This window comes from Anas platyrhynchos, chromosome 21 (genome assembly GCF_047663525.1).
Source record: "Anas platyrhynchos isolate ZD024472 breed Pekin duck chromosome 21, IASCAAS_PekinDuck_T2T, whole genome shotgun sequence".
Taxonomy (NCBI): domain Eukaryota; kingdom Metazoa; phylum Chordata; class Aves; order Anseriformes; family Anatidae; genus Anas; species Anas platyrhynchos.
Window position 1 is genome coordinate 17,309,511 of NC_092607.1, and position 21,858 is coordinate 17,331,368.

The 21,858-nt window shown below is 63.3% G+C and overlaps 2 protein-coding genes across 6 annotated transcripts; one reads left to right on the forward strand and one right to left on the reverse strand.

Annotated features, from left to right (window-relative positions):
- The first annotated feature begins 1,715 nt into the window (after positions 1 to 1,715).
- On the forward strand, positions 1,716 to 6,838 carry PDYN (prodynorphin). 4 transcript variants are annotated; one of them, XM_072026684.1, is made up of 4 exons: positions 1,716 to 2,426; positions 3,591 to 3,669; positions 5,161 to 5,308; positions 5,524 to 6,838. In XM_072026684.1, the coding sequence occupies exons 2-4, from the start codon at positions 3,626 to 3,628 to the stop codon at positions 6,085 to 6,087; spliced, it is 756 nt and encodes a 251-aa protein (XP_071882785.1). In that variant the 5' UTR covers positions 1,716 to 2,426; positions 3,591 to 3,625; the 3' UTR covers positions 6,088 to 6,838. The 4 variants fall into 4 exon arrangements, with proteins under 4 accessions (XP_071882785.1, XP_071882786.1, XP_038022373.2 ...); XM_072026685.1 differs by having other exon boundaries at positions 3,619 to 3,669; XM_038166445.2 differs by lacking the exon at positions 3,591 to 3,669 and having other exon boundaries at positions 1,721 to 2,426.
- A 642-nt stretch (positions 6,839 to 7,480) lies between these two features.
- On the reverse strand, positions 7,481 to 21,238 carry LOC101800841 (tyrosine-protein phosphatase non-receptor type substrate 1). Of its 2 annotated transcripts, none has more exons than XM_027473266.3 (9): positions 21,183 to 21,238; positions 17,426 to 17,511; positions 11,482 to 11,832; positions 10,997 to 11,311; positions 10,552 to 10,890; positions 10,217 to 10,318; positions 9,773 to 9,794; positions 9,623 to 9,662; positions 7,481 to 8,926 (listed from the first exon to the last, which is right to left on the reverse strand). In XM_027473266.3, exons 2-9 carry the CDS (start codon positions 17,496 to 17,498, stop codon positions 8,672 to 8,674), a joined length of 1,497 nt encoding a protein of 498 aa, XP_027329067.3. In that variant the 5' UTR covers positions 17,499 to 17,511; positions 21,183 to 21,238; the 3' UTR covers positions 7,481 to 8,671. The 2 variants fall into 2 exon arrangements, with proteins under 2 accessions (XP_027329067.3, XP_071882782.1); XM_072026681.1 differs by lacking the exon at positions 21,183 to 21,238 and adding an exon at positions 17,857 to 18,005.
- Positions 21,239 to 21,858: the final 620 nt, after the last annotated feature.

A 21,858-nucleotide genomic window follows, 5' to 3' on the forward strand; every position in this document is an offset into this window, starting at 1 on the left:
CGGTTCCCCCGTTAGGAAGCGACGAGATGAGCGTTAATTAAAGGCGCTGGTGGTTAATTAAAGGCGCTGGTGGTTAATTAAAGGCGCTGGTGGGTGGGCTCGCTGGCAGCGCCTTTCCCAAAAGGACCCCGGCACCCCCGCGCCCACCCGGGGTTGGGATCAGCCCTGGGACCCGGCCTTTTTGCAGCTTGGATTTGGGAGAAATCCGACCTCGTTACCCCCATCCCGTCCCCGTGCTCGGGGGCTCCCCAAAATCCTGTCCCCGCGGTGCAATTACCCCGCGGCGAGGTGGCTGCACCCTGGTGCCAAACGGGGGCGTTTTTGGGGTCAGGGCGGCTCCGTTCCCCTCCTGGGGCTCGGCAGACACCGGGGTTTGGTGGGGGGCTGGTGCCCTTTGGGGTCGTGGTGTGGTGCTGAGCAATAGGTGCCGGGGTCCTGCGCTGGGCTCACGTTGCTGCGGGGCTGTTTTTGGTGCTGGCTTTGAGCCCTTTTGGGTCCCAGCATGTGATGAGGTCTGGGGCAGCTCAAATTTTGGGGTGCAGCCCCGCACCGTTCCCCTTCCCCGCTCCCCAAGCAGCCACCAACCCAGAGGGGCTCCGAGCGAGCGGCAGCGGGGCGAAACCAGGGGGTTTTGGCGCCGCGCTCGGCGATTTTGGGAGGGCGAGCTGAGAGACGGGGTGGTTTTGGGGTGAGAAAAGCCTCGTGCTTCCCGCAGGGCTCCGGCAGCACGGGGTAAACCTCAGCAGGGCTGAGGGTGCCGGCTGTGGGTTTGCAGCTGCTTTTTTTTTTTGTTCTCCGCTTTGTTCTCTCCTGCCGTGCCAGCGGGAGCGCCGGGGATGGAGGAGGGCGAAGCAGCCTCTGCTCGTTCCCTCTGGGGACCCCCCCCACTCCCCGATGTTCTGCTGCCATCTCCCAGCATGGATCCCACACGGGACATCCCCTCCAGTCCCCTCCAGTCCCCTCCAGTCTCCCCCAGTGTCCCCCAGTCCCCTCCAGTCCTCTCCACCAGCCCCAGGGTGCTCCATCCTTGCTTCCCCCCCCCTTTTCCCTGCTCCCTCGGTCCCCCCACATGGGTTCACCCCCGGCTTGGCTGCCCCAAACCCCACCCCATAAAATCTCCACGGGTGCCCCAAACGAGGAGGCCAGTGAAGAAGGCGGCACTGGTGCCATGGGACCGTGGGCAACCGGTGCCTCATTGCCCAGCTCCGGAGGGTCCCAGCCGTGCCGACGGCCCCCCCGCGCCCCTCACCGGCACCGGGAGGGCTGAGCACAGGCACCGGGTCCGGCAGCTGGTGCTGAAGCTGGGGAGAAAAGTCGGGTTGCTGGGAAACATCCCTCTTGAGCACCGATAAAAATAGCTCCATCTTCAAGGCTGGAGCTGCTGGGGATGGGGCAGCCGGGCCCCGGCAAGGGGGGGGGATGTTGGGGGGCGTCAGGATGTGGGGCACGGTTTGGCACGGCTTTATGGGGTGTCCCAGTGCTGCCCAGCCCCAAACTGGGCTTGGAAATGGGTGGCAGGGGGGCAGAGCCAAGCAGGGGGTGCAGGGGGGCTCTGCCTTGCCTTCACCTGCCCCCTCAGCCCCTTCAGGCTCGGCATTTTGGGTTTGTTCCCGGGAGGAGGAGGGCGCGAGGGGAGGGCGGTGGGGGAAGACGGGGGGTCAGCGGTGTGTGGGGGGGTCTCTGCGAGGTCTTTGCTGCCTGATTGCAGCCAGGCTGGGTGGGGGGAGCCAGCCCCAAGCGGCTCCTCGGCCTCTCTGGGGGCGCAAACCCACCCCCTCGCCCTCCCCGGTGCCTTCGGGTGGGCTCCGTCCTCTCCCCGGCACCACCACGAGTTCGGGGCTTCTCCGGAGCCCCCATAACGGGGTGCAGCACCGGGGGCTCCCCGAGCTGCCCTGCATCTCGGGCACGGTTCGCATGAACACCCTGGCGAGGTTCACACCCATGCAGCTCAGAGACCCCCGCCTGCCGCCCACCGTGCTGGGGACCCACGTTCCCACCCCGTTGGAAGTCCCAGGGGGGATGCAGGGGTTTTGGTGCCGGCTGGGGGGCTCGCAGCCGGTCCCCAGGGCTCTTGGCGAGGCCGTGGCGAGGCGGGAGAGCCTGCTCGGGAGGTGGCGGGGATGCTGCGGGGCTGATTATTCACAGCTTCCCTCACCCCGATTGGCTCCGCGGCGCTGAGCGGAGCCGGGCCCCGCAGCAGGAGGAGACTCGGTGGCCATAAAAGCGGGCTTGGGAGCCGACGGGGCGGCGAGTCCAGCGGGCACCCGGGAGCTCCACGGCCTCCAGCCCAGCCTCGCCGCCGATGCCCGGCTCAGCTTGACGAGGGAGAGCTTCCAGAAAGCCCCGGGCGAGGGGCTCCGCGTGCCCCCCAGCTCCGCAGGGTTTGGCCAAGGGGGAGAGCTCGGCGGGACGGGCAGCGCCAGCAGGTAGGGCCAGGGCGCACGGCCGCGGATTTGGGGTTTGGGTCGCCGCCTCGCTCCCCTTCCCTCACCATCGTCCCCTCGCTGCAGCTGGGCACCGCTTCTGCTTGCAGGAGCGTGACTCAGGGTGTTTAAAAACCATCTCCCGAGCTGCTGTGCCGGGAGCACCTTGCGCTCCTTGCGTTATTGGGGCTCGGAAGCGTGGCCGGGGCTCCTCGGCGCAGGTGCTCCGCTCATCCCTCACCTCCCTGGGGCTCGTTTCCATGCTGGTGCTGCAGCCACCTGCCCACGTGGAGAGCTCGCAGCCTGGGACAGAGCTGAGGACAGCTGGGGAAATGCCCTCAGGGTGCCTCTGGCTGTGCGCCCTCGGCCAGACCCCGCTGCGCCGCGGCGTTGCTGGGTTTTGCCACGATTCTGGTCCAAAAGTCATTGGGTTTTTTTTTGGAGAAACGTTGGCCTGAACTTGTCGTCGGGTGATTTTTAAAACGGAGAGGCAGGGAGCTGCTGGAAGGTGGTTCTGCCTCTCCACCACACACCTGTAGGGTCCCAAGCTGGCCGGGTTAGACTTCCCCAGGAGGAGAAAGCTGCAAGCCTGGGTGCACGGAGCGTGCCTGAGGAGCTGCGTGAGGGCTGGGGATGTCTCTGCGCTAGAAATGCTCACGGTTACGGGGGTGGTGGCAGGGAGCAAAGCCTCCCCCTGGCCGTGCTGCCGGTCTCTGTCACCTGCTGCCTGCCTGGTGCCTGTTCCCCATCCCTCCGGTGCCGGTACAGCCGAGATCCTAACCCAGCCCCGTGGTACAAGGATGCTCTCGGGGCTTTTCCGCACGAGCAAAGCCCAGGTGGGCATCAAAACCCTGAGCAGAAAAAGGGGCAGGGATGGAGGGGCCCTGCGGGGCACACAGGACACAGCTCGGGTGTGCTGAGGGTGGATGCAGGAACCCGGAGCCAGCAGGGGCACTTCTAGAGGTGGCTGAGATCGTGTGGACGGGACGTGGCCCCGGGACACGAGCCCGAGCAGAGATCCCCAACCTCGGGGTGCCCCCAGGTGCCGCAGTGTCACGCTCTAACCCCGCTGCTCTCCATCCTCCCTTTGCCTCTGCCCTTTGCGTGCTCCTTCTTTTCACTTTTGCCTTCAGCTCTGCGTTTTTTCCCCCCGTTCCCCTGCCCCAGCCCTGCCCGTCTCTCCTCCCTCCCGCAGCAGGAGCATGGCAGAGCGCCGTGGGGACCTTGGTGGCAGTGCGGGGACAAGGTAGGTTCGCAGCGGTGCTGGGGGGCTGCAGCTTCTTCCCTGCTTCCAGACAGGTGTGGGGCGAATTCCCCGGGCTGCTCAGGGGATGCCAGCGAGGATCCCAGCAGCAGCGCTGCCGTGCAGCCGACGGATGCAATTAGTGAGCTTCGTTTCCCCCGGTACCGCGGCTCGCGCTTACCTCGGTGGCTGGGGACTCCTCTCTCAGCCCCGTCTCGGTGGCAGGGAGGTGATAAGGGACACCCTGTGGGGTCTCGGCGGTGTGGGGCAGGGCAGCCCATCCCGTTGTGCCCCTCTCCGTGCCCGTGCCCACCTTGGGGGGCCGCCAGCCCCGTGCCCACCGCTCTGCCGGGGCGAGTGGTGGCGGAGCCGGCGTGCGGTGGGCGCAGCCGAGGAATGCAGCTCGCTTGACACAGGATGGTGCAGATAATTCAAATTAAAATTTAATTTAGCGTGAATTAATACCGTGGCATTAACATTTCTTCATCAGTGCCAATTACAGTACATTAGCGGGCGCTGCCGGAGAATACAATAGTCTCTGACATGCGTCATTAACGTGATACAGATCCCTCTGGGTCATGCCTTTCCACCCCAGATAAAAGCAGCCACGGAGGCAGGAGGGTGCTTGCTGCCAACGCGCCCCTTTGGGTTCAGCTCTCCCTCCCAGGGCCATTGAGGGCCCAAAGTCACCACCGTTCCCAGCTGCTGCCACTGCTGCCAACCACCAGCCCCTCCAGCATCTCCGGGGGGTTCAGGGGTGGCACCGGGCCCCTCTCCGAGCCATGGCACGGAGCACCCAGCCCTCCTGGCCACATCCCCGGAGGTGAGACACCCCAGCAGGGCTCTCGGTAGGCTGGTGGATGGCAATCACGGCTGGCAGGTAGGCTCCATCCCCAAATCAGCTTTTTCCCCTCCCTCCCTCCCTCGCGTTGTACTCCCCACGCAGAAGCAGCGTGGGTTGGAGCAGCGGGGTGAGGCCGTACTGCCAGAGGACAACCCAGCTCCCAATTCTGCCCACGGCTCCCCCAGCCCCTTCTGCTGGCGGCTCCGCGGCTGGGCGTTGTTCATCCCCAAGGCCAAGGGGAGCGGCGCTGATTCATCCCCTCCACGCCGCGCAAACGCACGCTCGCGGTGTTGCAGAGCAATGTGACGCTAAAAGGAAAAGGGACCGTCCTCACAGACAACGCACGAGAGGTGATGGGGGGCTCGGGGTGGGACTCGGGTCCTCGAGGCTTGTGCAAAGGGCCAGGCTGCAGGCAGTGCAGCGTCCCGGCGTCCTGCGGTGTCCCCATGGGTCACTCCTGTCCCCCCTGGTGCCCAGGAGCAGCTCCCAGAGGTGAGTGGTGAGGGCACACGTCCCCAGGAGCGGGTGGAAGCAGCAGGTGGCTCGCTCCATACTATGGGGTGACCAGGGGCTCCGGGCACGGTGGGGTGAGGGTTTTGGGTGCTGGCCACGGGGAGGTGACGGTCCCTGTGCTGTCTCGTCCTCCCCAGGCAGCAGCTGCGGGGCAGGATGGCACGGAGGGCGCTGGTGCTGGTGCTCTGCCTCTTCCTGGCTGCGGCAGCCTCCGCCGACTGCGTGACCCAGTGCTCCCTGTGCGCCGGCCAGGGACGGGGCAGCGAGAGCAGCGTGCGGCCCCTGGTGAGTGCTGGTCCCGAGCAGCCCCCCGAATTTAGCAGGGAGGGAAAATACCAAGGGTCGGGGGGTTGCTGGACACGCTCAGGGACGTCGCACGGTGATGGTGCGTGGTCAAGCTGGGGGCTCGTATGGGTGGTTGCAGGCACCCAAGGGTGCTGGGGGTGCACAAGCTTTGGCCCCGAGCGCTGGGTGATGCCAGCGGGCGCCGTGTCTTGCAGATGTGCCTGCGGGAGTGCCAGGGCTCCTCGCCGCCTGGTGCCGAGTGGGAGACCTGCAGGAAGGCGCTGGCGCTGCTGGCCCCGCTGGTGGCCCTGGCCGAAGGGACAGACCCGTCCCCTGCGGAGGCAGAGGACGAGGCAGAGCCGGAGCAGGAGCTCAGCCCCGGGGAGCTGCCGCTGGCACCGGCCAAGCGCTACGGGGGCTTCATGAAGAAGCTGGCCAAGGGGAAGCTGCTGGCCCTGCTGCGCGAGAACGCCCACAGCAAGGGCGGCCTCAGCAAGAAGTTCGGGGGCTTCAGCCGCAAACCGGGGGAGCGGGCGGCCCCCGAGGACTACCCGGGGCCGGGGGACGTGGGCAGCGAGGAGTCCGCAGGGCCGGGGGCCGAGGGGCAGGAGCTGGCGGAGCTGCACAAGCGCTACGGCGGCTTCATGCGCCGGATCCGGCCCAAGCTGAAGTGGGACAATCAGAAGCGCTACGGGGGCTTCCTGCGGCGGCAGTTCAAGGTGACCACGCGGTCGGACGAGGACCCCAGTGCCTACTCAGCGGAGGTCTTAGACCTATAGAGCCCAGCATGGGACAGGAGACCCCGCGGGGCCCCACGCCTACAGCCCAGATGATGCCATCACCCCCCAACCCCTGTCCCCTGCCCAGCCCGGCACGGCTGGCATCGTCCCCACCTCGTCCCCACCACGGGGCACGGGCTGGGATCTGCCACCCCCAGCCCCAGCCCAGTACACCCGATGGAGGCGGCCCTGTCTCCGTCCCCATTTGTTCCTCTCCAGCTCCTCTGTCCTCTCCTCCAGGACCCCGTGCACCCAGGGGATGTTGTCACTCCTCCGGCTGCTGGTGGTGCAGCCCCCGTGCTCCCCATAACATGGGGGCAACCCCACTGGGGACGCATCCCCTGCCCTCCTGTGGCTGCAGAAGCACAGCAGGGTCTGGAAACCATCACAGCTGACGTATGGTACAACAGCTCCTGAGGGCTGAGAAGGATGAGCCGGAGCAGGATCAGGCCCTATAGGCTGGGATATGGCCATACAACCAGCAGGTCCCATGGGGGCTGCAGACATCCATGGGGAGAGGCAGCTGGGGAGGGCTCACACCATATCCCTGCCATGGGGGCAGGCTGCTGTGCTTGGCCGAGCACCCCATCCCCTCCTGGAGCTGCTCGTTGTGTCCCCTCATCCCAGCACCCACCCAGCCCCGTCACCTTCCCCGTCCTGAGAACACCCTCGAGGTTTGCTCGCAGGGGTCAGTCCTGCTTCCCCGGCCCCCTGCTCCCCCCGCAGCCAATAAAAGGCAGATGCCAACGAAGTCGTGCCCGGTGCCGAGCCTCTGCTTCCTCCACATGGATCCAGCCCTTAGCACGAGGTGATCGTGTACCCCAAAACAGGGCCAGGGGGGCCACGAGTGCCTGCAGGCAGCACCTGATGTACTCCACACACCATAGCACACCATGGGTGCCCCCAAACCCCACTGCTGCTGCTCCTGCCTGTGAAGCCTTCCCTTTGCTGCTTGTGCTTCCAGGACAGCATGACCCTGCTGGCAGCAGCTCCGTGCCAGGAAAGCCAAAGCCAGGCAGCAAACAGCCTTTTGAACATCTCAGCCCCTGTTCCAAGCAGGACACCACCAGCCCCAGCCAAGCCCCAAACTCTTGGGTTGGGGGGGAGAGGCCCCATGGCAGAAGCTCGTCCCCAGCACAGAACCACCCCATGTCCCCTCCTGGGGCTGCAGAGCACCTAAAGACATCGGGGGGCCACATGCAGAGCTGCCCCCTCCTCACAGTGCCCAGGGCCCTAACACCAAGCACCCTGACCCCAAGCTCCTCTCCTCATGGTGCTGGATGAGGCCTTGCCCCTCATGGCAGGCCCACTGTGACCCCCAGCCCACCACGTACCCCCCCCGGAGGTGACACGGTGACCCCCCCAAGCACAGAGACCTGCTGCTACGCAGGGCCAGCGCAGGACTTTTCACTTTTATTATAAAAATATCTCGCAAGCAAAAAGAAAAAGAGAAACAAGTCGTGGTCAGTACAAGCGGTCACACAGATCCCGAAGCAGCGGCGAGGCTCCCCGATGCCTCACGCGGGCACCATGGGGGGGGTGTCCCCACACCATGTCCTGGGGTGTGGGGGACACAAAAATACGTGTGTCCCCCCTGCCCCTGGCTGCAGGGAGCTGGCCTGGCCCCCCAGCCAAGCCTGGGGGTGGTGGAAGTGGGCATGTGAGACGCTGAAGCTCTACAGGGTTTAGGGTTTGTTTTTTTTTACGTAGGCCTCGTCCTTAATTTTTGCACATCTTATTCTAGTGCTACATAACACGGCAGTACACCCACGTACGACACAAGAAACATTGGGTTTGAAGCTCGAAAAATTAAGAGTTACATGTCGAACAGTCAAAACATGTTAAACAGTGCCTGGGGGGGGGAGCTGTAACCAGGGAGGGGGAGCGGGGCCTTGCTGCGGCCTCCAGGCCCGGCTGGGGCTGCGTGGCTGCAGAGGGAGCACGGCTCGGTCCTGGAGCAGGGCAAGGCCAAGGAAGAGGAGGAGGAGGAAGATGCTTGGTGCTGAGGAGCTGCAGTGCCCCGGGCAGCACGATATGGGAAAGCCAGCACAGCCCCAGCTCGCCTCGCACACCTCCCCAGCCTCAGGGGCCGCGGCGTGAGAGCCCGCAAAAGAGACACTTGGGAAGAGAGAGGCGGACGCTCACGTCCTTCCTTTAAAGCCAGAGTTTTTCCAGGCAGTAGAGCCCCCAAAGGCAGAGCAGGGGCCCCCCCAGCTGCGGGAAGCTGTGGCAGCAGCATCCCCACAGCATCTGGCTCGGAGGCACTGTCCTGGTCCCCCCCCTAAGCCCAGCCAGACGAGCTGCAGTGCTTTCCAGCGATGAATCCTTGGGTTTTGTAAGCAAACCCAACACACCACAGCTCAGGGGCCCTCTCGGCCAAGGGAGAGTCCCACAGGCAAGGAGTCCCCAACGCTGCCCCAAAAACCAAGTCTCTGCGGACAGAAGTCAGCCCCCAGGAGCGGCCGCGGTGCCAAAGGCTGCGCTTCCATCCCAAACCGCAGGTACCATAGCAGTCGGTGCTGCCGAAAAATCCTCCCCCTGGGGAGGACCTGGACCCCGCGAGCCCCAGCCGGTGCAGCCCCGCTCACTGCCGCTGGATCTGGACGCTGGCGTACTCGGAGGTGGTCTCCTCGGGGCACGGGGCGGGCCGCCGGGGCGCCTTGCTGAGGTGCACCATGTCCAGGTCTGCATAGGTGAGGTTGTCGTTGCTGGCGGGCGCCTGGCTGCCCTGGATGCAGGCGTACTCCGACTGCTGGCTCACCTCGATGACCCGCTGGACGTTCTTCTTCTCTTTGGTGAAGTTCAGGTCAGCGTAGGTCATGTTGTTGGGGTCGGAGTCCTGCGCGAGATACCAAAAGGTTTTCTTCTGAGGGCACAAGCGAGGATTCCCCTGTGCCCACCCCACTGCTGCTTGCCCCGGGACAGCTCAGCCCCTACTCAAGCAGCAGGAGCTATGCCAGCAGCCAGCTGGGACAACCCTGCAGCAACGTTTTCATCCCATGCCTTCAAACCAGTGGCCACTGACATGGCTCAGAGCCAGCAGGTGCCAAGAGCCACCACCAGGCCTGCAGGGACATCTCCCAGGGGGTCCTCTGCTGCTGCCATCCCCGTCACCACCATCCTGGTCAGGGCCTCACGCAGCAGCCCCCAACCCTTCTAATGACACCAGCTGCACGCTGCCCACACGGGAGCCAGCACAGGCTGGCTGGGACGGACAGATTGCTGCTGATCACGACATCGCACACAACCACGTCACCACACACAGAACTCCTCCACGAAGAGCCTCCTTCGCCACCGCGCAGTTGGTTCCAGTCATTGCAACCCAACCTCTCCCAGGAGGAGAAGGAAAAGAGGCAAAGGCAGAAGAAGAGATGCTGGGAAGCCAGCATCCATCCCCAGGGCAGCTTCTCCTCCCTCTCCCTCTTTGGCCATAGTGTGGAGACACTGAGATGCTTCATGCGGGAGCCACCACCACCACCTCTGCTCCCACATCTGCTACTCGCCCCTCCCCGGGTCCCACAGGTAAGGGACACACCTGGGTGGTTGTCCCGCTGCTCTTCTCCGGCTCATGTAACCTGGAAGGGGAAAGGAGACGGGTCAGACCGACCGAGCACCCCGTTTGCCTCTTCTCTAGAGATGGAGCAGGCGATGGGTGACTCAGTGAGGGGAGAAGATCTGCACTTACCTAGCAGATGGCGAGCTTTTACCTGCCAGAAGAGAAATAGGTTAGGAAAGAAATGGTTCAGGAAACGAAGTAACCCCCACTTCCCAAGGAATGCTAGCCCACACGCACAAAAAAAATAATAAATCAAGAGCAGATGCACATTTTCCTAGAGACAAGCGGCTGCATTTTTCAGAAGTTTGGCTTCATTTGGTGCAGGACTTTTCCTGGTGCCGAGCAGGAGATGCAGGGTGGCATCAGGTGTTTTGGGCACAAGGAGAACTGAGCGCTTTTGGTTCTGCACCAGGCAGAGCTTTCCCCACAGCCTGCAAACACCCTGCGAGTTCTGCTCTGTCCTCCCCTTTCTGCAGGAGCTGCAGCCATGAATTTCAGCATCAAAGCTCCGATGCTCGAGAAGAAGGGGCTGGAGGCAGCTGCTTCCCCTGCCAGGCACGTGGTTTTCCTTACCCTTGCTCTGCTTCACCCGGATGAGGTAGAGAATTGCAACCACCAGCAGTGCCAGCACGGTGCAGACCACTCCCACCGCAACGTAGATGAAGAGCGAACTGCCTAAAACGTGAATCACAGGTCAAAAATATCACCATGGGCCCAGAGGCAATGGCAGCACCACGAGCCCCTGCAGCTGGGGTCGGTGCAGAGATGCTCTAAGCACCAAGGACAGGATTTGGGTTCCCAGCAGCACTCCCCCAAGGACACAAAGACCTTGGACCGAATTCTGGTGGGACTTTGAGCTCTCCCAGGGGGTGACATCCCGCAGCCTTGCCCTCAGGGGCCACACGCACCGTTTGTGTAGGGGGAGTTGGATTCCTTCTGGCCTGAGGCGGCGACCCACAGCGTGGCATTCCTGCTGAGGGGGTCCTGGCCCTCGTGCACCACCCGGCAGGCAAACACGGAGCCGTTCTTCTCCAGCACGGCTTGCACCAACACCGTGCTCCTCAGATTGAACAAACCCTTGGAGGTCTCCGTCGGCTGAGGAGTGCTCCCCGTGTTCATCTCCTTCCCATTCTCCAGCCAGGTGACGGTGACGCTTCCCGGGTAGAAGCCCTGCACGTCGCAGGTGAAGCTCACCGTCTCGTTCAGCCCCACGGGGCCCGGAGGCTCCATGACCACTTTGGGGGGAACTGGGAAGAGAAGCAGTGGCTGGAACTGGTGTCCCCCGGCCCCGTGCCCACGGGGGTCCTGTCCCAGACCCAGGGCCGTGAGCACCGGTCCCCACCGAGCCCTCACCTCGCAGGATCTGGCTCAGATGGTAACTCCCCGTCAGCGGGGCCGTCAGCGTGGTGTGCCCCACCTGGCAGGTGAGCTCTGAGCGGATGTCGTCCTTCTGCAGCGTCACCGTCACGGTGCTGGACATGTTGTAGGTGAAGTTCGATGGCCCAGGGGTGACATTACGCAGCTGAGACTGCATCATGGTCTTGTCTTTGAACCAATTCACATTGATGTCACTGGGGAAGAACCCCCCAGACTTGCAGGTGAAGGATGCCACATTCCCCGGCTCCACTCGGTCACTGGGCCCGGACACAGTGGGGTTGGAGGGTCTGGCTGTGGGAGAAGCGCGGGTCCATCAGCCGGGCTGTGCCCCCCTGGCCCCGGGACCCTCTCCCTGGGCTGGCTCCTGAGCCCCTGCCCCAGAGCAGAGCCCAGGGGACGGGACGGGGGCTGACCCGGCAGGGCTGGCTCCTGCTGGGAGCTGTACTGGGAGCCCCACTCACCCTGCACCGACACTGCCGTGCCATCGCCACGCTGATACAACTCATCACCGGTGGGTCCTTTGCGAAACTTCACACAGTAATAGGTGCCGGCGTCCTTGGGGCGGACGTCTTTGATGAGGATGGTGAAGTTTGTGTTGGACCCATTCATTGCCCTCACCCCCCAGGTTGAGGGGTCTTTTTGGTCATAAATGGTCTCACTGCCACTGCCCCAGCCCTTCAGCCACTTCACAGGGCCGGGGGGACCACCTTCAGTCACGGTGCAGATCAGGGTCAGCGTCTCCCCCGCAATCACCGACACCTCCTTCTGGGGCTGGTGCAGCTGAAAGCCCTGACCCGCCTGAGCATCCGCACCTGGGGACAAACCAAACTCCATCAGGTCCCTTCCAACTGCAGAAACAGCCCCGTGGCCCCCATCCCAGTGCCTGTACCTCTGGCAGCGCAGCACTGCCCAGGCTCCGTGCCTGTCCCCACGGCACAGGACTCATGGGCAGCTCTGCACCGGCACCCCGAGGACAAGAGGCAGAAGGTCAGGAGCAGGCACAGCCCGTGCCTGCAGGTCTCAGCTGGGGAGCCAACCAGAGCCCAGCTGCACGAACGCATTTCACGCTCTGCACAGCCCAAACCTCGAGCCGAGCCCCGCTGCCTCCCCCTCCTGGCGCATCTCGCTGCCATCAGCCAAGAGGACTCAAGGGCACGCAATGCCAAACGCCAAGCCGCGGTCTCCCCTTGCAGATTGGGGATGTACCACCACATTCTGCACTGAACATCTCCGTGTGCACCAAATTCCAGCCCCGACTCGCCCCAGCAGAGCCCAGCTGTTAGCTGAAGCCCAGGAGGCAGCCGCTGTTCCTCCTCGCCACCGGCAGAGGAAACCCGTCGCCTTCCAAGCGGCTCCGCACCACGGCGCCCTGACGCAGCCGACCCCGTGCCCCTTCCCGCACGCACCCTCAGCAGGGCAAAATCCCCGAGGGCTCCAGGGGAAGGGCAGAAGCTCTGCTCTTCCCCACGGCCGGGCAGTGACCACAGCACACACAGCTCAGCCCAGCAGGAGCCGGCCACGTCCCCGCTCCCCATGGGGCGAGGGAGCCGCAGCACCGCAGGCAGAGCCCCCCGCGGCTCCACCACCTAGTAATTTTGGTGATGCTTGTCGTACAGCTGTATTTACTGCACCTGAACTCAATGAGTGCCTGAGGGAAGGTTTTTAAGCAGCGCGGAGGTGGGAGCACTGCCTGAATTCCCCTGCTGATAAGGGTGCTGCTGACCACACCGTAACCCCGGGGTTGGTGAGCGGGGCGCAGGAGCAGTGCCACGGCTGCGCAAAGGCTGCAAGACCTGGGCGGGCAGCTCCTGCTGCAGCTCCCAGCACTGGGAGCACACGGATGAAGGCCACAGGACTGCAGAAAGGACTTTGTACGAGCTGTGGTGCAATCAGCCCAGCCTGCTCCTCAGCTCCGTTTGGGTTGCGGCTGCGCCACAACTCTTGAACCAGAAAATCCCAGGGCAGGGGCTCCCGTGAGGCTGCCCACGCACCCCACAGCCCCACGCACCTCGGTCCCACTCGGGGGCAGCTCCACGCCAAGCCACAGGGAGAGACAGGCATGGAGATCTCATCTTTGAGGCTTTTTGGCCAGGGCAGCAGCTCGCTGCAGCCCTGCACGGGCCGATGCTCGCAGCCAAAAGCTTGAGGCCTCAGCATTTCCCTTCCGAGCCACAGCAAAGCCAGCGTGGTAGCAGCACGCGATGCCAAAACAGGCTTGTGCCAAAAGACAGGCGTGGAAAGGTGGAAAACAGGTTTGTGTCACACCTGAGCGCGCCCTTCAGGCTGAGCCTCCATTTCCTGCCTGCGCACAACGGGCTGGGCTTCTGCAAGCAGAGCCTGAGATTTTGGGGTGATGCGTGGCTGGGGAGGGGGGGAGCAGCCCCAGAGCAGAGACCCTGAACCCAGAGAGGGCCAACATGCGGCACAACTTCTGGTGCAGCTCCTCCTGAGAGCATCTGAGCATGGCACAGAAGTTGGAAAGCCTCCAGTGGAGCAGGGACGGAGCAGCTCCAGGCACCGGGATCACCACCCCCAGCACAAACCCATGACCCCTTTTCAGACCCAGGGCAGCCTCCTGGCTGCAGGATGCGTTCTGCTATCTGCTTCCTGCTCCATCTGGCCACCAACACCCACGTTGCCCCGTGGCTCATCAGCACGGGGTGCTGCAAAAAGGGCCGGGCACACCCGTGGGTGGCTGTGGGAAGCGGGGACCGGAGCTGGGCCCCCTCTGCGCCGCGTGACAAAAGCTTTGCTCGCTCCTCCTTGCTGCGATCCTGCCTAAAAGCATCCGAGCAGCGGGGCAGGGCTCCCCCCCCATCCTCATCCCCATGGGCACCCGGAGGGCCCCGTGCGCTGCAGGAGCTGCCCAGCTCCAGGGGACCAGCACAGCCCGCGCGGAGCCACGCGCTCCCTCTGCATCCTCCCTCTCTCCATCTGTCGAGCTCTCGGCGAGGCACGCGTCGTGCCCGGAGGGGAGGAAGGCGGTGGGGGAAGAACACCCCGCTTTGGGGTCTCTGAGAGGGGTTTCAGAACAGGGTCAAGGCACAAGCATCGCTCAGCTGCTGAGAGTATTTCTCTGTTTTGCCTCCTCGCTGGGCAGCGAGGCGAGGGGCTGCTGCTGGCCCCGGCACCCAAAAGCAGCCAGGGAGCACGGGGCTCTGTGCTGCCAGCAGCTTTCGGTCTTGGTCGTTACATAAAACGTTTCACGGCTCCAAAATAGCCCCTCTGATCGGGCTGAGACGAGGCTTTTTGGCTATTTTTCCCCCGTGAGTTCTGCTGTGAGGCACTGTGCTAATTCAGAGATTTTTCACGCAGCTCTGCTCGGATCGCCACATTCGGGATTCGCAGGAGATTTATTATCCATGAGCTTCAGCCATGATAACGTCGTGTTAACACCACACTGCCCTAACGAGGTGCTGGGAGCCCCCGGCAGCCCCTCGAGGCGCCGTGCAGGCTTCCCCACATCCCCTGCTCATTGCCCCACGTCCCCCGGCCGGGCACAAGCAGTTCCCAACATCGGCAGCACCCCACGGAGCCATGCCCCCACCCTCCTCGTGATGGGAAATCACAAAGGGGAAGTTGATTGAAAACCCCAGAACATGCAAGCTTGAAAAATGCAAAGTTTCCACCGAGGCTCCTTCTCTCCCTCCCCCTGAGGGCAGCTTCCCCTCGCACCACGTACGAGACCTCAGACTTTCACATCTCCCCTTCCTCGTTCCAGAGCCGAGCGCAGCCCTCCCCGAGCAGGCACCCGCTGGCGGCACGTGCCACCCCGTGCCTTTACTTCTCCCCACCGTGTTTTGCCCCACAACGAGCAGCAGCTCAGCAAAGCCAGCTTCCCACCTGCCACATCCCGCAGTGCCACCCCATAAAGCTCTTTTCTTAGAGGACAGACAAGCCAGACCCCAAACCTCCTGGGGAGGGAGCGCAGCCCTCTCCCTCTCGCCACCAAGGTCAAGGGGAGTTCAGGTGCTCTGTGCCCTTGTGACCTGCTCTGCCCTACACTCCTGAATTACCAAAGGGCTTTTTTCAGGCCCAAGGAGAGGGCAGGAGCACAGGCACCGTGCTGCCCGGGCTGCTGGAGCCCTCGTCCTTTATTTGATTTCAATCAAGAGCGCACCACCACCTCGCTCTCCTGCTGCGGTGAAAGTTTTCCATCTCGGTGACACATTTTTTTTCCCCTCTAACTCCACCTTTTTGAAGTATTTGCTAGCGCACAGATTGTAAGAGGCCAGGGTTTGAATTCGAGCGAGAGCGCTCGAATGAGTCCTGGTAAAAATAGATTTTCTTCTGAAGGCGCCGGGGAAGGAGTTTGGGGATGGCGAGGGGAGGGCGCCGTGCAGCTGGCCGCCGGCATCCGGGCGCGGATGGGCAGAGGCACCCCAAAATAATCCTCCTGGAATTTCACCTGCAGCAGGGAGGCTGCTGGGGAAACTAACAGGTGCCGGCTATAAAAAGAGCCTGGAAGCTGCAGTTTGGGGGAAGAAAAAGGGAGCGAGATAGTCACCCAGCGCCGCGCGGATCGCCGTAGTAGGGCTATATTTTACAGAATGACATCAGAGGAAGCCTCGGATCACGCACAGCCACCACTTGCGAGCTTCCCTCCTACAGCGTTAACAGAAATTTAACAGATCTCAAGCCAGAGCCCCGCGACCGAACAGATTTCCTCCTCCTCGGAGCCTCCGGGAAGCGCCCCCAAAGCCCTTCGTTGAGCAGAGCCTGCAGCCAAGGGCTGGGAGCAGCGGAGGTTTCACGAGGGGGCTTTGCAGTTGGGTTTTCCAGCACATCGCTCCCCTCTGCCCTACAGAAAGGCATCCTGCAGCCTCATCTCTTTTCCCTTTTGCTCGGCGATGGCTTCCTGCAGCAGCAGGAGCCCGTGCCAGCTCCTCGAGGTCAGGCTGGGTTTGACCACGGGGGCAGGAGAGCTCCCTGCAGCGTCTCCACCGAACCCACGTGGAAAGAGATTTGCATGCCTGAACCCAAAACCATTCACACAAACCACCTCTCTTCACCAGCTGGCAACCCAGCACCTTTTGCCCTGTTGGGAGGCCAGGATGGTTTTTTTTTTTTCCTACCACTGGCTTGGAAAAAAGGGGTTCTCCCTCCGGGGCGACATTTGATTAAGCTCGACAGCTTCGCTTGAGCCATTCATTTGTGGCAGGAAATCACAGCGGTTCACTGGAGCGGAGCTCACAGCCAGAGCCTCGCTGGCTTTCAGCAACCAGGAGTTTCCAGCTTAGGGCCAACACTCCTCAGTTGTGATCAGGCAATTGAGCAAACAAGCAGCGCTGTGGCGAAAGCATTTGCTTTCTGTTCGAGTTTGCGCTCAACTCCCCGCCGAAGCGAAGCTCCGACAGCAAACGTCTCCAACAGGCCCTGGGGAGCTCCCCCCGCACAGCACCGAGGGGTTTCAGCCCAGCTGGAGGTGGGCAATTCGCAGGGGGCTCCAGCTGAGGGGTGCAAAAATTTGGATGGAGCAGGCAAAACGCCCACTGGGGAGACGCTCCTGAACACGGCGCACTGCTCTCGCCCCACGAGGTTCGCACAAAATGCCCCGTTCCTCCCCAGAGGGGCAGAAAACACCGGGCCGGGAGAGCGATTCCTCAGCAGTTTCGCTCGAGATAAACAGCACTGAAATTAAATATTCTAGAAATGAAACATCCTTGAAAGCAGCCTCCACCACAGGGCTTCCTCCTGGCAGGACAAGAAACTTCCCACTTGCACGAGGGAAGAGAAAGAGCCAGGGAGCGGCACGAGCTCTTCTCTGCTGGCCCTTCCCTTGCTGCAGCCCCGAGCTTCTCCCAGGGACTTGCGGTGCCTGGGGAGGGCAGAGACACCCCCAGGCAGGCAGCAGGAGCCTGGGGGCACCCAAAGGTGGCCCAGGAAGGAGGGCTGGGAGGCGTGGGGTGCCCGGCATGGCACAATCCTGCCACCCCGGTGCTCAACGCTTGGGCAGAGCGCAGTAGGAGGTGCACGCAGCCATGGGGAGGGGAGCCTGGGGGGCAGCAGGGAAAATGAGCTGGGGAGGAAAATGAGCGTGGAGCCTCCCCAGCACCTCCACCGTGCTGCTGTGCCGCTCGGGGTGGCCTGGGAGCAGCAGCAGCGCCGGCTGCTCGCCGAGATTCGCCTCTCCCACGGCTGGCAAGGGGGGTGCTGGCAAATGGCTGGGAACACCATGCCTCTTCCCCGCATCTTTTTCCCAGGAAGGGGAAAAAAAAAAAAAAAGCAACCACGCTCTCCCCGCAAGTTCGCTCGCCATCGGCACGCTCTAGGTCACCCAAGAAAAAGGTCAAAGCCGGCGCGGGGAGCGCACGGCACACGGCGGGGAAGGTTGGGGAGCAGGGAGCGGGCAGCACCCGGCAGGACGCAGGGAAAAAGCAGCAGGGAGCAGGCCCAGCACCTTACCTGGCCAGGGGCGCAGGCTGAGCAGCACCAGGCAGGTCAGCGGCCAGGCAGGGCGGCGGGGCAGGAGCTCCATGGCCGGGCTCTTCCTGGGAGGGGGGGGGAACAGACACGAGAAGGTTTCAGAGCGCGCACCCCCGGGGCTTGGCTTTCGTTGATTGGTTTTGGTTTTTATTCGTTGTCTTTTTTTTTTTTTCTTCCTTTTTTTTTTCTCTCCTTCCCCCTTTAAAATGCAGAATCGCAGATGGAGAAGGAAATTGCACTTCGCAGCCCCAAAATGAGGAAGGATGGCCGTGCGCCCCCCCCCCCCCCCTTTCCCTCCCCGCTCCGCTGCAGGCGCACGGCCGGCTTGCGCCCACGCAGCACCCACCCCCCTCCAACCCCTGTACCCCCCCTTCCCGGTATCCAAACCCCCCCCAGCCACGGACACCGACCTGGCCGAGCCCCCCCCCACCCCCCCCGGGCCGTTCCGTTCCGTGCCGAGCCGCTCCGAGCCGTGCCGAGCCCGTTCCGCCCCTGCCCCGCCGCGGCGCCGCCTCCGTTGCTTGGCACCGGGACTGGGGCCGGCCCCGGTGGTGGAGGATTGGGGAGGGGGGGGCTCCGAGCTGCCCGGCCCCGCCTGGCTCCCGGAGAAGTTGCAGGGGGCAGCCCGGGTGCACGCCGCCCTCTTAAGGTGGGCTACGGAAGGATCCGACCCCCCCCCGGAGCCCCCCTGGCCAAGGCGCACGGGAAGAACCAGGGGCGCTCATCCAGGATCGGGGGTCGGTGGCTGAAGCCCCCCCACCCTCAACACGCAGCCCAGGGTAGAATTGAGGGGGAAAAGCCCCTGGGGGCTGCACGAGGGGTCTGGGGGCTCCGAAGGGGTCGCACAGGACCCGCTGCAGGTGCACGAGTGGGGGTCCGGAGGTGCCACGTGGAGGTCAGCGCATTGGGGTCAGGATGGGGACCCTCCTGGAGATGCCTGCAGCCAGCCCTGCAGGGCTCCTAGGAACAGCGGGACAGCCCCCCCAGGACCCCCCAGCGGGGAAATGGGGTGAGCAGGATGAGCCCAGTTGATGGGAGCCTGAGGATGGAGCGGCAGCGATGGGAAATGGAGACGAGGGAGGGAGCAAAGGAAGAGGGCGCCTGGACGTGAGCATCCCCAGGATGCGTGTCCCTGCAGCTCCCTGCTTCAACCAGCACAAAGTCCCTCCCAGGGGAGGCACAAGGACACGTCCTCCACAGCCTGCTCCTGCCGCAGCTTCTCCCAGCACCCGTGGGTGCTTCGGCAAGGCCGGGGACCCGGGGACCAGCTCGGTCCTCAGCACCTTGGGCAGCCACACACGACACTGGCAGCTCCAAGCAGGAGCCGCAGCAGGTCCTGAAGATAATTCAGCCCCCCCGGGACAGGTACGAGCTCTGCAGGCAGGAGCTGAGCAGCAGCACCCACCCACACCGCAGCACCCATCACAGCCGAGGGCTCTCCCACCCCAAGCTCGACCCAAGGGCAGCAGCCGGGGCCGTGCCAGGACCACTACAGGCACCAGCAGCTCCTGCCTCCTTCCCCGGCAGCCGCTGGGGCTGTCGGCTTTATTTAGAGCTTCCCATAAACAAACAGCAAAGATAGCTGAAGTGACTTGGCACCGTCAATCTGCGCACGTCTCAGCCCAGGCGCGTTCTCGTCCCCGTCCCTACAAGCTTCCCCATCAGCCCTGCCGGGTGCAGCTACACCCACATGTTGCATCCAGCCCTGATTTAACTCAGTTAGGAGCCAGGACAGACCCCAGGGACCTCCCCGGAGCAGCTGGGGGTTGCGCTCCTTTGCTCTGGCCACTGCAATTCCCAGGGAGCCCAGGAGAGAGATAACACGTGGCCACTGCCGTCCCCAGGAGCCCAGGGCAGCTGCTGCTTTTATTTCCCCTTCCCACATCTGGCGAGCACGTGAGCGAGCAGCATGGGCCCGGAGGAACCATTTGGTTTGGCCTTTGGCTTGCTGCACAGGCAGCGAGGCGTGGGGGGGGATAAATAATGGCTTTGCACGGGGAGAGGACACGGGATTAGCTGCGGTTTGTGGAAACCCTGCAGCACCGCGCATCCCTCCCAAACCACCTCTGGGAGCAGGAACCCAGAGAGAAGGTGCTGTCCGGATGCCCCGCAGCCCTTCAGTGCTTTCCAGGTTATTTTTAAATAGAGCTCTTGGAGGCCTGCTGGGTTTCAGCCCGGCGCCGAGGGTTCAGACAACCTGTTGGGAGGCGATGGCAGAGCGCAGACAGCCCGCGCGCAGGCAGCCGCCACCACGGAGCGCCGGGGAAGGAGAAGTTGGGGCTTAAAAAAAGCTCCGCGAGAAGAAGGCACCGAGGCAGAGCAGATGGCGCAGCGCGAGCTTCCCGGGAAGAGCTGCTAGTGCTCCCCATCAGGGAGCATATGGGCAGGCTGCGCTGCCCCCCCACCCCCTCGCCTCCTGCCCACGGCCCCTCCGCTCGCTGCTGGGGGGCCTGGAAGGAGCCACCCCGGGTGGGCAGCCCCCGTCCTGCAGCGAGGGGAGAGGAGCAGGAGCAGGATGTGTCGGATGCACGGCACCATCACGCACAGCTCCGTCTGCTCCAGCACCCACGCCAGCGCCCGTGCGCCTCCAGGCGAAGCCCCTGCTCCAGCATCCCACCCCGGAGCTGGGTGGAGAGCTGGGGAAGGGTTTGAGCAGGGCTTTTTTGGGGGGGATCGGTGCTCTTCTGGGGCTTCGAGGCAGCGGGTGGCTTCCTCAAAGGGCTGCGTGGGTTGAGGTGAGCCACAGCTGGGCGGCAGCGCCTGGCGGGGAGGGTTTGGGGCAGATGGTGAATCAGAGCCCGGCAGCACCCAAACGGGGCAGTCCCAGACAAAGGTTTTGCAGCGCTGGTTTTGCCCAGGCTCTTTTATTCGCCCATCAGCCTGTCTGATCCCCTCTGCTCTGTCTGCACGGCAGCAGCTCGCCTGGCTGGAGGGGAATTCCAAGGTGACCGGGGTGGGAGAGGTTTTAGTTCCCAAATGTGTGCCAAACACGGGCTTGGTAGCAAGGCTGACGGTGGAGGTGGCAGCAGACCATTAGAAAACACCTTGAGCAAACATCCAGCAGCAGGGTGTGGGCTCAGAACTGTCCCCAAACAGGTGACAGCCACTGATAACACACACATCTCCCTCCAGCAAGGTGCTGAAGGTTGCAGGGACCCTGCCTGCTCCATCACATCCCAGCCCTACAATGACCCGACCATGCCACGGCACCGCCTCGTGCTCCTGCTGCAAAACGAGGAGCTCAGCCACCCCGCAGCACGCTCAGCACCGCTGTCCTCCAGCTCCAGCACCCAAAATCGAGCCCCTTCCAGCCCACCAGGCAGGGTGCACGTCCTGCAGACCCCCCAAGCCTCGGATCCAGCACCCTCCCCGGGCTTCCAGCTTGGAAGAAAAAACACCCAAATGGCTTCTAAAGTAGGTAGCTCCAATTACACCGCTGATATTTAGGGCTTTCCAGCACAACAAATGGAGCTTCAGCTTCATTAGGTACCCTGCCAACTTAGCCCAAGACATCCAGTACAGAAAGAGCTTAAATTAGTTTAGCCGATGTTAACTTCTAACGAGCAATATGCCAACACAGGGGTGGAAAGAAGCGACCTGCAGCCAGCTTCACGGGGCACCACGGACACAGACCCCACCGAGCTGGACCACGGGGAAGGGACAAAGGCAGCAGAAGTGGTGGGGGAAGCACCCCAACCCCACAAACATCATATAAGGGATGAAGGGAGCATCGTACCTGCCTGCTCCTGCTGCAGCATCCAGCACCAGCACCACACTGCTGCAAAAAGGAGGGGAGAGCCCCCCAGGCACCCCCTTATCCCGGGGGCAATTAGCTGCAGGTGCCTCGTTAGGACCCCGGGAACAGCTGTGGAGTCCAGGGGCGGCTTCCTCCCAGTGCCAAGAGCCTGACTGTGCCCAAAAATCATCTCAGGGGCCTTGCAGGAGCTGCTCCTGCTTTGGTTAAACTTTTAGGGTGTGATTTAGGGCTCAGCTGGGACCTCACAGCCCGAGCTCCCTGCGCCGAGGGGCCGTGGTGGTGCTGGGGCTGAGCGCTCTCGCAGCCCAGCGGGGCCGGGGCACGTTTCTCATCACTTAGATGAGAACCCACTTAATTATAGTGCAGCTTGAGCGCTCTGCCAGGACCAGGGGGTGCCCTTGAAACCCATAAAATGCCGTTTATGGACCAGTTTAGCTCTGATTGATTCCTGCTGCTCTCTGCGCCGGGAGAAAGAGGGAAGGAGGGAGGGATGCCGGTGCTGGGAGCGATGCTCTGAGAGCATTTGTGGGGTTTATTCGCCTTCACCCCATGCGGAGAAATGATGGATCACCCCCACTGCTGGCTGCGAGCAGGGGGAGCAGGGCTCCCGTGTCCCAGTGCCGTGCTGGGGCTCACCCAGTCCCAGGCAATGCAG